This window comes from Jaculus jaculus, chromosome 4, assembly GCF_020740685.1.
Source record: "Jaculus jaculus isolate mJacJac1 chromosome 4, mJacJac1.mat.Y.cur, whole genome shotgun sequence".
Classification (NCBI taxonomy): domain Eukaryota; kingdom Metazoa; phylum Chordata; class Mammalia; order Rodentia; family Dipodidae; genus Jaculus; species Jaculus jaculus.
The window spans coordinates 136680801-136695320 of record NC_059105.1 but is presented as its reverse complement, the minus strand read 5'-3'; the positions used below and the strand labels follow the sequence as shown (position 1 = coordinate 136695320).

Sequence of the window (14520 nt, the reverse complement as noted above, 5' to 3'; positions counted from 1 at the left end):
GTAAATCACATGTGGAATTTAGGATAAAATTAAGAAATGAGGAGTGTTAGTCAAAGACATGTGATTTGGATATGTTGATTCCTGTTATGTGCACTGTGTTTCTGTATGGATGGATGCATTGAGCTTCCTGTCCATAATCGGGAAGGCCACATGTACAATATAGGCTCCCAACAGGAAAGTGCAAGTATCAAAGTAAGGAAATGTTCTTATATTTGAGCCTGTCCCCAAAGTAACCATTTAGAAAGAGCCCTGATGTCTTGATTTATTGCCCCTACTAAAATCACAGTTTACTTTCTGGTGTGAAATAACAAGACCTGTGAAATTCAAGCACACTTGTGAAATACAAACATTTTGTTTTATTAATTAGCTGTAAGGAAAACAAATGGCATGTCTTGAACAAACATGTAATAACCCTGTTGGATGATAGACTGGGTAGTTGTTAAATTTCCTAATAATTCTTCATTGTTGTCTGTAATATTTAAGTGTCATGTCTATCGGGTTAAAGACTGGATTATAATAACTGACTGCTACTCCCACAATGCATAAACCCCAATCCCATGGGGAATACCTGAAACCCCAGTGAGGAACATCCCCAACCGAACGGGGGCAGGGATGAGAAAAAGAGGGTGCATGTGTGTTGCTGGGCATCAAACACTGGGCCTTGTTCCTTCGAGGCAATAACAGCTCCACTGTACTTCACCCCCAGATAATTCATGGTAGTGTTTAGTGTATTATTCTTCAGCATAAGAAGAAAACTCTATACAAGCAGATTAAAAAAAAAACAATAAAATATTGATTATACATATGATTATATATGAAATAATCATTATTTTTCTTTTTCTTTTTTCTTTTCTTTTTTTTTTTTAGGTAGGCTTTCTATCTAGCCCAGGCTGACCTGGAATTCACTCTGTATTCTCAGGCTAGCCTCAAACTCATGGTGCTCTTCCTACCTCTGCCTCCCAAGAACTGGAATTAAAGGCGTGTGCCACCACACTCAGCTATTTTTCTTTCTTTTGTTTTTCCAAGTATTATAAAGTACAGTAGCCCCATGTTATGAAGTGAATGATTAAAATTTCATCAGGAATAATTAGAATCTAAATATAAGTGCAAAACATAACTTTTAGTATTTATTTACAACAATTCTTTTTTGTCAAATATAAGCATGACAGACAAATCAAGCAATTTTTTTCTTTTTTGATCAAACATTATAAGAATAAAGAGTATATAGAAATTGCTATATATGTAGAATAATTTTTGTATGATATTTTTGGATACACTTGCCTTAACTAACTTCAACAAGCACTGGTTTTGTTTCAAAGATATTCACCTGATATGTAAATGCAATAAGACATTACTATCCCAGTGAAATCCTACCTTTTAGGTGCAGCTCTAAAGTAACATATAGTGATGGGAAATTGAGAAGATGGGATTAGATCCAATCAACAAAGACTTTTGGTTACAATACTGGAATTGGATGATTTCTTTTGGAATGTGGCCAGGATACTGGAGAGGGGGTGATTAAACTCTTGGGAAAATATATAATTATCCTTGTTGTTAAGACAGTAGGTTTACATTTCATGTCAATTTTCAGCACAAGCTTTTTTCTCAGTGACAATTGTAGGATGTGAATTTAGTATTTATGCACAAGAATAAGCACCTCCATATTTAGAACCCTCTTCCTCAATCTCACCAGGCGGCAACTAAATCCCACAGCCTCAATTTAGCTTTCTAAATGTGTAGTCACTTTTCCATAAGCAACAGGAGATAACATGCTAATAGGCTGTAAAATAAATAACTCCAATTATCTATGGCATTACAATGTAGTGAATGACTTATTATTATTGTTATTATTTATTATAAAGTTGGATATTCTCTATTTCTAAAGTTATTGTTAGATTATCTTTTTAGGCCTCCCTTTTATTTACTAAACTGAAAATAACCTGCAAATAGGAAATTCATACATGTCAAGATACATTTTTCAAATTATCATGATGCTTCCTTAAGGAACTCATTAAATTAATTGTTAGAATCTAGGTAAAAAGCTTTAGAATTAACACAGCAGCAGGTGGTACCAAACATAATGAGCATAGGAAGGAAAATGTAAACCCAACAGATCTCCCTCAGTCCTACAGACATTTCCTGTGAGGAGTTTTTAAAAAGCAATGAAAACTCAAAAAAATTCAACAGTTTTATCAAAACACATCTGCAGAATTGCACATGATGTAAATTACTTACAAGCTAGGTTGTGTTGAATTGTAACCCTTTATAGCATGTCATTCAGCAGTGCGGCTGTTAGGCATGACCCCAATTTAAGAGAATTTTAATTCATGGTTAAAAGGGCATGCACTTACTTCCAGAAGTAAGAAACCCAAAGACAACAAAATCCTATGGCAAGACATAAATATGTACATACATTTCACATTTTCTAAGGTTCTTTGAATGCCTTAACACATTTTCAGTATGCTTCTGTGTCATCTCACTCAATTAAAAAAAAAAAACATTAGGCCACTTTGAACATTTAGACATGAAATAAAAAAGGATTTAAACTGTAAATTTCCAGATGGAAGTAGAGTTGCAATGCACATAGTTCAGAGTCTCGTTCTTGTTTTGAATCCTAAAATGAAGCTCCATCCTTACATAAATCACAACTTACAGCATTGTCCTGGAGCTGAATCTGGGCAAATAATGTTGCTTGTGTGTGTGTGTGTGTGTGTTTATGTACATGTGTGCACATATGTGTGGAAAAAGAAAGAAGGCATCAGCTACTTTCCTCAATAGCTGTCCTCCTTGTTTTTGAGACTGACTTGCTCAATCTAGAGCACGCAAGTTTGAGACTTGACAACACTAACTTTGTCAGCATGCCTCAGGGGTCCGTCTGTCTCCACCTCCCCAGTGCTAGAAGTACAGGCATATGTCACTATGCCCAGTTTTTACAAGGGTGCTGTAATCAAACTCAGGTCCACATATTTATGCTGGCAAACATCTTACCCATTGAGCCATCCCCCAAGCCCCAAACAATGTCATGTTAATCAATAACGTTTACTTGTGCCCCACAGGGTGGTCTGAGAGTAAATCAATGAATGCTTTCCATCCCCATAACAAAAGTTCAAACCTGAGCTCAGCCTCATGCTAGGTGAACGTTCCCTATCTCCTTCTGTACAAAATAAAATGAAGAAAGCAACTGACCTAAACTGTTTTTTTCCAACAAGGATTTAATGAGTTCAGATATACAACGTACATACCAAGTCAGTAGGTACAGTGCTAACTAAACATTAAGTTATGACATTTAATTTTTTTAACTTCTATTTGGAACTGGTTATAGCAAAAACAAACAAACCTAAGGCATGTTTCCTAAATACCGGACAATAACTCAGGGATTTGTAAAAATAATTAGATAATATAATAATCATAAATTATGCATTACTCTGTGTCATACCTAATGATAAAATTTTCTAATGGGAAATTTAATGAAGAATTTCTGACTAAACTGTCAAAGTCAAAAGAAATCTTCACTATTAATTAATAAGACCCATTCTGGTTATCAACCAAGAAGAAAGTAACAGGGCGCACTAGGGGAACTTAATTCCAGAGTCAGATGACTCACTTATGAAAAACTAACCTTGAAGGCTGACTCTGGCTTCAAAGTTCAGTAAATATTTCCTATATCTTTGCTCCCCAATTACTTGACCATGTATTTATTTAGGCAGAGCCTTGATTATGAAAATATGAAAGCTCACTGAGGTTTCAGGTCTGTGAGTTTATCCTTTTGTTACTTGTCCTGGATAAAAGGTTGAACTCTGTTATGTAAAATGAATTTTAGAAGTACAGAAGTCTGTTCATTAAGAAGCATTAAAACAAATACAAGGGTAGTGAAATAAAAGACACTAATTCATGCATTTGATAAATAAATGTTTGAGTGGCTACTAGGTGCCAGGCACTATCTTGGGTATATTAGTAAATCCTCAGACTCATGTATCATCTTACAATGAGAGCTGCAGCCAATCAAAATAAAGATGTAAAGAGATAATATCTTTTTGATTTGTTTGTTTGTTTGTTTGAGGTAGGGTCTCACTCTAGCTCAGGCTGAAAAAACATTTCACAAAGCAGAAGAGGGTATAGGACATATTATGGAAAGCTGTAATTTTAAAGATTTTTCAGACAAAAAATTCTTTATATTATAAACATTTAAGAAAAAAGGAGAGTGCACACTTATAAAGTTATGGAGGTGAATGTTCAATACAGAGCAATGCATACTATCCACGGCAAGCAGTTGCCTGGCTCACTGTAGCAAAAGCATGGACACCACTGTGGTGAGACCAAGTAAGAAAGAGCGAAGCAAATGTAGGAAGAGAGGTTCCAGAAATGATGAGGGACCAGTCCATGAGCCTGTGATAGACCCTATAGACTCCTAAAGAGATATGCACTCTTTAAAAAAAAAAAGAAATTGCAAGCAGAGGGAGATAAGGAGAAGAGAGACAGAGAGAATTGGTAAACTAAGTCCTCCAGCTGCTACAAAAACTCCAGGCGCATGCAGCACCTAGTGCATCTGGCTTTACTTGGGTAACAGGGAGGGGAACCCAAGTCATTAGGTAGGTCATTAGGCTTTGCAATCAAGCACCTTAACTGCTGACCCATCTCTCCAGCCCTGAGATGTGCACTCTTACTTTAAGTGAGGATGGAAACAACTGGAGGGCTTTGAGCAGGGGAAGGACTGACTTACTCTGTCTCTGGATTTAGGAGTCTTCCTCTAGCAGCTTTATGAAGAATGAGCTAGGTTCAGAGTTACTTCAGTGGATGGTCTTTCTCCAAAAGGAAAAATAACATTGCTCATGTTAGTGCAAGTTTCTTCCAGATTTCCACAGTTTTGTCAAGAAAGCTGAAGATATGAATTTTCTGGTGGGGAGCATAAGAGATGGTGATCACAGGAGTAGGATGCAGTAGTCTGACGGGTGTTTACCAGGGGCCAGGTTTCTCTAAAGCTTGCTTTAGACACTCACAATGCTTATTTGCATCTTAAAGGCATTGAGAAACCTTTGAATATGTTGAATGTAAAGCCTATTCTACCATAGAACTCTTTTTTTTTTTTTCCTTTTCCTCACGTGTCTTGGTTCAAAACATGCTAGGTTCAAATTCAGGCTCCGAAAGCTTCTGGGCCACTGAACTTTGACTTAATCTTTTAGTCTTCTGATCTCGTCTCTAAATGGGGAAAATAACAGCGCCTCATATGGTGAGAATTAGATCAGATAATGTTTACAAAGAGCCCCGAACATTGTCCTCAATTAATGCTAATTTCCTGTGTCCTTTTTGAAATTTAATCTTAAAAAACTAACCATTTGTTAACATTAAAGGTATAAATTCAAACGCGATTCACTGCTGTTGATAACAAGAGCCCAGCAGTATGTACGGTACCCGGCTTAGAATATCCACAGTGGCATCATGATACTGGCATGCAAATGAGTGAACCCATTCCCAAGCAGTCCATTGGAAATTGGAATGCATCACTGTGTAAATTTTATAAGCTTAGAAGGCCTTCGTGTAACTGGTGGGACCGATGCGGTTCTACACCATCTTTCAAAACGCTATGTTTGAAGCATTGCAAAGGACTCACTCATTGACAGTGACTTAAACCTGTAAGTAAATGAAAATGAATAATACAGGGCATCTTTTTTCCCCCAGTGGCTTTTGGGTTTGAAGTACATATACCTGTTCTAAATGGCAGAGAAGCACAAAAGCAATGCTGCTACACATATGTCCTATGATCAACCTAAGTGTCCATCATATGAGGATAATGGAGATGTGGTACACACACCCACCCACACCCACACACACACACAATGGTGTTTTAGTCGGCTGTAGAGAAAAATGAAGTTGTTCAATTTGCAGGAAAAATGGATGGAATTTTAAAAATTATGCTGAGGTAAACCCAAGTCCAGAAAGTCAAATTGTGTGTTCTATCTCATCTGATAATTCTAATTTTCAATTTTGGTGTGTATGTAAATAAGGAGATGTAACACTGAGAACAGCCTATGATTTGAGGTATGAGATCATGAGAGAGGAACGAGAGGTGGAGAGGGAGGGGAAAAGGACAAAAGGAAACATATTGTATGAAAGCAGAAAGAAGGCCAAGTTAAGGGGAAGAGCAAAAGAGTGGAGAGGGAAAGGAGAAAGAATGGGGAAGGGAAGCAAAAATTACATGAAAATGCCATAATGAAACTTAATTCTTTGTAAGCTTTATCCCTTCATAGATGAGATAATCATAACTTAATAATATAATAAATGTGAATTTACTCAACTTTTATTAAGAGTGCTAAAGGTTACTCTCTAATAAGAGACAAATAGCTCCACCCTTGGAGAAATATTCAATATTCCTTTCAGAACATGACTTTGGATACAAAGCATGACACCAATTATCTAGCCATTTTCATGTAGAAAATGCTCACTAAGCCATTGTCTCCCGAGGGATGCTCTCCTGGAGCCTGCAGCGAGCAGATCCTTACTGTGGACGTCTTGCCAGATCCGCTCTGCTCACCCGGTCTGCTGGAACTTTGTGGCTTGCTTCCCAGGCTGTCTGACGCTCAGACTTCTTCCTAGAAAGGAGGAAAGAAGACAGACAGATGTTCTGGTTTGTAGTTTCCTTAGGAACTCTACCCTGCTCTCATTTCCCCATCTGAATCAATGCTATCTGAGATCCCTGGAGAGATCATGGGAGCCCTGTTATTTCCTGATTTCTTGTAGCTACCAATGTGAAAGATAAAATCAGATCACAGTAACCCAAGAGATCACTACTACTTTAGAGTTTTACCTATCAAAAGGTCCCTAATCATGAGACTTCCAGAATGTGTTATTATAAAATTTCTTCAAACTTCTCAAGGAGACTGAGCAGTCTTGAATTTCATAGACTTGATATGAGATCAAAAGTGTCTAAATGGAATTCATAAACTCACCGTACATGCTTCTCCCTGCCTCCCCCGACCCTTTTTTTTCAAGGTACAATCTCACTCTAGCCCAGGATGACCTGGAATTTACTATGCAGTCTCAAAGTGGCCTGGAACTCATAGCAATCCTCCTACTTCTGCCTCCTGAGTGCTGGGAATAAAGGCGTATGCCACCATGTCTGGCTATGATACATACTTTTAAACTATATTTATGACTTTTATTTATTTGTATGTGTGTGTGCATGGGTGTGCCAAAGCCTGTTGCCTTACAAATGAACACTACAGACCTTACATGAGTGGCTTGTTAATGGATTCCTGACCAATAGGCCTTACAAGCAAGCACCTTCTTTTCAGCCCGTTTTTGAGTTTTCAAGTTAGCATACAAAGTAATGGTTTTTGTCATGGCATTTCCCACCACATGTTCTTATGGATGATCAAAAGTGAATTCCTGAGCGCAAATTAAGATGCTTTCTCTTACACTGCTTTTTGTCTCTGAGTTGGCTGGAGTTCTGTTGTTCACGCCTGAGTTGCCTGAAACCTGATTTGAGTATGCTTCCCATCCATGTGCACACACTTACATGTGTGCACACACTTGTACAGAGCACTGGATATTCTCTGCATTCCTCTAAGCAGATTAATGCTCAATAACAAAAGCAGAACAGCGACAAGCTGCTCTGAGTAACCCATCTGTGAGGGTTGACTGAGCACTCATCACCATCCTATGAAGTATGCATTTCTATTTTGGTACGGTCTGGAAAGAAGGTTTAGCGGTTATGTCACTTGCTTGCAAAGCCAAAGGACCCAGGTTTGATTCCCCAGTACCCACCCAAGGCCAGATGCACATGGTGGTTCATGCATATGGAGTTTGTTTACTGAGATTGGAGACCCTGGCACACCCATTCTCTCTATGTCTGTCTCTGCTTCTCTCTCTCTCTCAAATAAATAAATAAAAATATTTCGGGTACATTCCACTCTGGATTTTATTGAGGAATTGTGAAAACTGACAGGGCTGTCATAGTGAGAGCTGTTAGGACCTGGGGAATGGGGTTATGTTTGCATCTTGTACCACCTGCACCCTTAACGTGCGTGTAGATGCTCAGTTCCTGTTCGTGTATGTGTAAAGTGGTGATAGAAGTTTTCTGCTACATCGACTTTCACATTCTAATTTCTTCTGAATGCAAATTTCTTATTTAGACGCCAGCTTCACTGATGTCACTGATAGAAAAGAAAATCCTTTGGTTGAGAAGGGAGAAGAACAGGTCAACACAAACAAACTGGTGATGGTAGTCCCCAGAAGTTCATTCCCAGTTTACTGGGGCTGGCTAGGGAGATTTGCTGTTACAGCTTACTGAATTTCCTAAATAGAAGGCGGTATGGATGTAGTTTCCATTCAACGGAAATGTGATAGTGAAACAATTCTTTTTAATATTTTCTTTATTTGCAAGAAGAGAAAAAGATAGAGGAAGAACAGACACACAGAGAGAGAGAGAGAAGACAGAAAGTGGATATTGCAGGGCCTCTAGCCATTGCAAAGGAATTTGAGATCCATGTGCTGCTTTGTGCATCTGGCTTTACACGGGTACTGCGGAATCAAACCCAGGTTGATAGGCTTTGCAGACAATCATCTTAACCACTGAACCATCTCTCCAGCCTTGAAATAGTTCTTGACAGACCTTAGGCAACCTGTGGCCACTTAGGAAACCATGTGGCATGGATTATTGAATGCATTCAGCTTAATAAACACACATGGTTGGACAGAGTGTTTAGCTCAGTGTTAGATCGTGTTTAGTGAACATGGGACCCTCATTAAAATCCCTTATGTGGCAAACACATAAATCAATACAAAAACATAAAGGTATATAACTTTCACTAAAGGGGAGTCCAAACTCTTTATATGAAGTTCACTTGATGAGATGAGGATTTGAGGATTTTCTCTTCCTCTCATTCACCACACATTATTTATTTTCTATTACTAGGTATCTTTACCTTAAGAACACATTTTTAAAAGAAAAAAAAATTGTCTTCTATGTCTTTCACTAAACATCTTTTCACATAGACCAAATCAATGTATGTCTTTAGCATTTACTGCACATTCTTGTCTTTACTGCTGAAAAGATTCTGGTTGTAGTCTTTGAATTCTTATCTCCAGCCTGTTTACTGAATTTTCAGTCAGCTTTCTCAGGATTAAACTATCTTTCACTTTCAAAGATTGCTTTGAAGGCAATGCTGCTTTGCAGGGGATGTGGCTCTGAGGCCACGGGCTGAAGCCACAGTGACCAATGTGAGAGTACAACTTGCTATTACATTTTCACTATGAAATGTATGCACTCACTTAAACACAAACAAACAAGCAGAAAAGTACAACAGCTCACAGAAAAACAGTAACAGAAAATTCCTCAAATGCTCCTCCCCTGGTGCAGTGCTCCTTCCAAAGGCCACAGTAGAAAATCATCACTTTAGAGTTATGACACTCAACTTTGCATACAGTGATTTATTGATAAAGAGCAGCTCTAAGTGCTCATAACTACCATTTCTTTAGTCCTTAATTGCTTCTTCATCGCTCACTGTTTAACACGCCTGGTCTATGAAGTTGAAGAGACTCTCCTGTAAATATAACGAAAAGACCCCAGGCCTAAAACCTCACCCCTCCCATTGGGTAGCTTTGCTACAGGACACGGTGAAACTTCAATAAAAAAGGATTCCCAGTTCAATGTTATACTTTAGATAGTTCTTTGTGTACTAAGAGTTCATTGCTCAAAACAATTTTTTTTTTTTTTTTAACTGGGACTCAGAAGAAATAAGGGTTAAGTTATTTGGGAGTTCACCACAATCTTTGAAGCGGTTAGGAAGAGGTTAAGCTGGACCTGGAGGATTTTTGAAGTCTTCGGCTGGGAGGTTCCATTTGGAGAAAGGTGCAGGGGAGACCGGGGTGACAACAGAAACCAGACAAGTTCTCATTCGCTTGGATTTCCGCTCCCGAGCAGTTTCCTCCTCACCTGAGGGCGCAGCCGGGCACCACAGGCCGGTGCGTGGAGCTCTTCACCGGAACCAGTTGCCTGAGCTGCGCCCGGGAGGCCAGGCGAGGGCTGCGCGGCCCCTTTAAGGCTTCCCCGGCCCGGCTGCCGAGGGAGGAACCGGCGCGCGGCGGGGACGGTGGGGAAACCCGCAAGCGGCTGAGCCGGGAGGAGGCAGAGTGAGCCTGGGCGAGAGCGCGAGCGCGAGCCGAAACTTCGGACGCGCTGCTCGCCGCGGAGCTCGCCGCCCCCGCCGCAGCATCCTCGTCCCCGCGCCGCTCCGCCCAGCGGAGGACGTCCGCGGCGAGGCGCCCAGGACACCCCGGGAAGTTCGGACTCCGGCGCGGCTCGGGGTGCCCGGTGCGCGCGCCCCCGCGGGGACCCGGACCGGGACCGGAGCGATGCTGGGCGCCGCGCGGGGCTGGGGGTGTCCGGCCGGCGCGCGCGCGTCCGCGGTCCAGCGGCCGTCCGGGGCGCCCGCGGCATCCCGCAAGTGATGGGAGCAGGGGCCCGCCCAGGCCGCCGCACCGCCCCCGCGCTCGCCCCCGGCGCACCCCCGGCGCCCCGAGCCCGTCTCCCCGAGCGGCCGCCGCTGCCTTGACCGCCGCCGGGCCGGCACCCCGAGAAGAGAAGCACTTTTTTTTTTTTTTTTTTTTTTTTTTGCTCTTGTTCCTGGGCTCTCACACCCCAACTTTGCTCGCTTGGGCACACGCTGTGGGGGAGCACGCAAGGAGGCAGGAAACCGCACAACTGTTCCTCGGCTTCATCTCTTTGTTGGCTCTGGATGGTCCTTGGAGGCGGCTGAGCCTCCTCGGGAACCCTGGGACCCCAGAAGACCAGCCCTGGAAGTCTTGCTTTGCAAAGGGCTCTGAGACACTGACAAGCTTCAGGAAGGGTCCACGAGACACTGCCCCGAGAACTCCTGGTGGATTTGACCCGCGTTGCTTATATTAAGCCTTTGTGTGTAGGGTGTGTGCTGTGGGGACTTCATACCTTTTGGGCACCCCATTTCTCTTCCCTTCTCTTGGCATGAGACTGGATGCAGGACCCACCCGAGGACAATGATCGCGGAGTCTGCTCGCATTTACCTCTTTGGATTGATCTGTCTCTGTTCAGGTAACCGCGTCTTCTTTCCTCATCCCTGATCTGCTCCACTTTGCAGACTCAGATCCTGAACTGCATTTTTTTTTTTTTTTTGTGCCAACTCCTCCTTTCCTAGGCCAGAGGTGCTCGACCCCTGCAGAACTTTTCTAGGCGAAACATACTCCTAGTTCATATTTGAGTCTGTCCCCGTACCCCCTGCCCTCCAAACTTTTCCCCAATACCCCTTCTCCAAAGCCCCTTAGCAGACCCGGCCTTTTGCCAAGTTCAGGGCACGCCCTGACCACTCTAGGCAAAAGCTGTCTCAGCACCCGGGTGGGAGGGAGGAGGAGGCTGCGGTTGATGGTGAGCCTGGGTCCCCTGGATGAGCCCGGTGAGTGTATTATCCACCCGCGAGGTTCTAGGGCGTGCTGGTGTGGAGGGCCGATCCAGACTTCCCAGGAGTCCAGAACCTGGTCCTCCAGTTCGCCCCTCCTCTTGCGAGAACCAGGGGTTAATAGCAGTTGTTTTATGTAACCAAAGTCTGTAATTAAATTCGATTCTGAAGAAACTTCAGGAAATAACTCCTTCTCGTGATAGGATATAAACTAGCCACTGGCTGGCTGGGTTTGGAGGAAAACAGACGGTTGTAAGTGTCTGAAAGGGAACAGTTAGTTGCTTGGGAGTCCTCCTTGGCAAGACCGAACAGAAGGCTGGCTTAGGATTTGCAGGATGAATTAAATAGGACTGATGCTCCATATGAAGTGTTGGAAAGAAAGATGCTTCATGGGAAACCTTCTGGCGTGAGAGCGCGCATCGCGTCTGCGCTCGGAAATGGTGTTCTTGCGCTCCTGAAGAAACTTCCTAGGGGTGAACTGAGCCATGGACTCGACTTTTGTTTCTCTTCCTTTTGGTGGGTTCTGGTTTCAATCATGGATCCAATTTCAGGCCTTCAAGCGCGCGCGCGCGCGCGCACACACACACACACACACACACACACACTCACACACACACACACACACGCACGCATCAAACACTGCACCTTCGGGAATTTTTTGTAGTAACATACTGAGCTTCAAGTTGCATCAGGGCTTAAAGGTTAGAGTCACTTAATTTGCATAATTATGAAATCATGAAGGCTTTTTGAAGGCCTGAACTTTTTTCAGTCAATGGTCATCCTTTTTTTTTTTTTTTTTTAAACTGAAGTAGTAACTGAGTGGTTAACAGGAAAAGAAAAAAGAAAAACCATTAGCTAACTCATAGCAAATAAACCCCTAAAAGAAGAGAAGCCTAGGGAGGTGCTTCCTGGCTGGGAGTAACCAGGGACATTTGAGCTAAATAGGAAATTCATTAAACTGTTACTCCTTTGAAGGAAACAGATTGAAGTTTCAGCCTTCGTATTTCATGTATGTCACAGTGGGCACTTGAGTAGATTAAATAGACTCTGGGATCACCTTTCCCCACAACCACCCTCGCTTGTCTGTGAGGCAGCTTTTGTCTTAGTTTGCATATCTGGATGTTTCAATAGTTCCCCACCTCCAGCCATGGATACTAATCAAAAACATTAAGATCTGATCTTTCTATTTGCCTCTTTTTGCTCTGTCTCCCCCTAGATTCATTTACAACTTCAGATACCTTTGAGATTTTTGTTGATTCACCTTCTCAGTTAAAGTTTATTCACGTGTGTAAAGTGTAGTGTCAGTGTGATAAATGACTGGAGGGGCAGATTACTGAAGATAGGGAGATTAATGGTCATTAGTCACTGTTTGCGCTGAGTTTGTATATGTTAGGACATTTTATCATGGCTGTAGATTAAAGATAGGGTCACACTAATAGGATATCACTGAACGCTGGTCCTGTCAGCTTGCAGTTTCTGTCTTCACTTGGAGAAATGTATGGAGGTGGAGTCTGTAGACATATTTAATAATTTGATTGGTAGTTCCTGTCTGAGGATCATAATTGGAACAGAGCTGCTTCATGTTTAGAACCTTAGTCCTAAACTGATTGCTTGCTTTAGTTTTCTTATTATTTTTCATGTAAGCCATTGGTGATTTTTATAGTCCTAAAGTTTCTCTCTGCATAAACTTATCCAGAGCTGTCTTTTGGAGTTACTCTTTCATATTTAACCAGAAGCCTTTATTACATCTTTGATAGCTTTCACCCATGCTATGAATCTGAATTTGGGAGGTTGGTCAGATTATTGGACTGGTAGAGTGATTTCATGAACATGTGCTCTGTTAAGGAATGCTCTTGATTTGACTAAAACCTCACAGAGTTAGGTAAGTGAGTAGTTACTTTGGTATACTGAAGGCACCTGGTCAGGGAATGAATGAAGTTCTTGAAAGATTGTGTTTCAGGTCTTGCCTCAAGCCTGAGATCACAGTCTAGCACTTGTTAATGGAGTGTATTTAAGAGAAATGTGGTGAGCTTAAATAAATCAAAGTGTACTGAGGAGGTAAGGCACCTTCGACAAGATTTAACCTGTAAAAGCATCTATTGATTGTCAGTTTTTTTTTTTTTCTCTTCTCTTTTATTCTGCCTGGCAATTTAACAAAGTCCCACAGTTATCTTCAAACAGATTGTAAACTCCATTTTGCTATGTTGATGGCACATTTTGCATCAAGTATTGTGTTTGAGAGTGTTTACACTTGTAGCCTTAAAAAGAACCTACTTCTCTTTTTAAATATAGATATAGAATTTGCTAGCAAGCACAGAGAGACAGAGGGAGAATGGAAACATCAGGATCTCTTCTTGCCCCTGCAAATGAACTCGACACAAGTGCCATTTTGTGCATCTGGCTTTAAGTGGGCACTGGGGAATTGAACTTGGGTGATTAGGCTTTGTAAGCAAGTGCTTTAACCCCGTTGAGCCATCTCTCCAACCCTAAAATCCTAATTCTTTTTCAAAAAAATATTTTATTTATTTATTTCAGTGGGGGGGAGGATATTCCAGGGCCTCTAGCCACTGCAAATGAACTCCAGAACCATGTACTAGGTGTGCACCTGGCTTTATGTGGGTACTGGGGAGTCAAACCTGGGTCCTTAAGCTTTCCTGGCAGGGGTCTTAACCACTAAGCCCTCTCTGCAGCCTAAATCCTAATTCTTTTTTTTTTTTTTTCTCTAAATACTTTCTTGGTTTATATTTATTTATTTATTTGAGAGCGACAGACAGAGAAAGAGGCAGAGAGAGAGAGAGAGAGAGAGGCAGAGAGAGAGAGAGAGGGAGAGAGAGAGAGAGAGGGAGGGAGGGAGGGAGGGAGGGAGGGAGGTGGGGGGAGAGAGAGTGGGCGTGTGCGCCAGGGCCTCCAGCCACTGCAGACGGATTCCAGATGCATGCACCTCCTTGTGCATCTGGCTAATGTGGGTCCTGGGGAATCGAGCCTCGGGGTCCTTAGACTTCACAGGCAAGCGCTTAACCGCTAAGCCATCTCTCCAGCCCCAAATCCTAATTCTTAATAAGTATTTTTTTAAAAAAAAATTTGTGGGACAGAA

General features: G+C 41.9%; 1 protein-coding gene across 7 annotated transcripts in view; it reads left to right on the top strand.

Moving 5' to 3' along the window:
- Robo1 (roundabout guidance receptor 1) overlaps window positions 1-14520 on the top strand; it is a 1243546-nt gene that overhangs the window by 806099 nt on the left and 422927 nt on the right. The window contains exon 1 of one of the 7 annotated variants that reach the window (XM_045148275.1): window positions 10612-11065. The exons of the other annotated variants lie outside the window; for them this stretch is intronic. Coding sequence (XP_045004210.1) covers window positions 11011-11065 — 55 coding nt within the window. The 5' untranslated portion in view covers window positions 10612-11010. Of the gene's footprint in view, window positions 1-10611; window positions 11066-14520 lie in introns of those variants that run through there. 7 annotated transcript variants of the gene reach the window in all.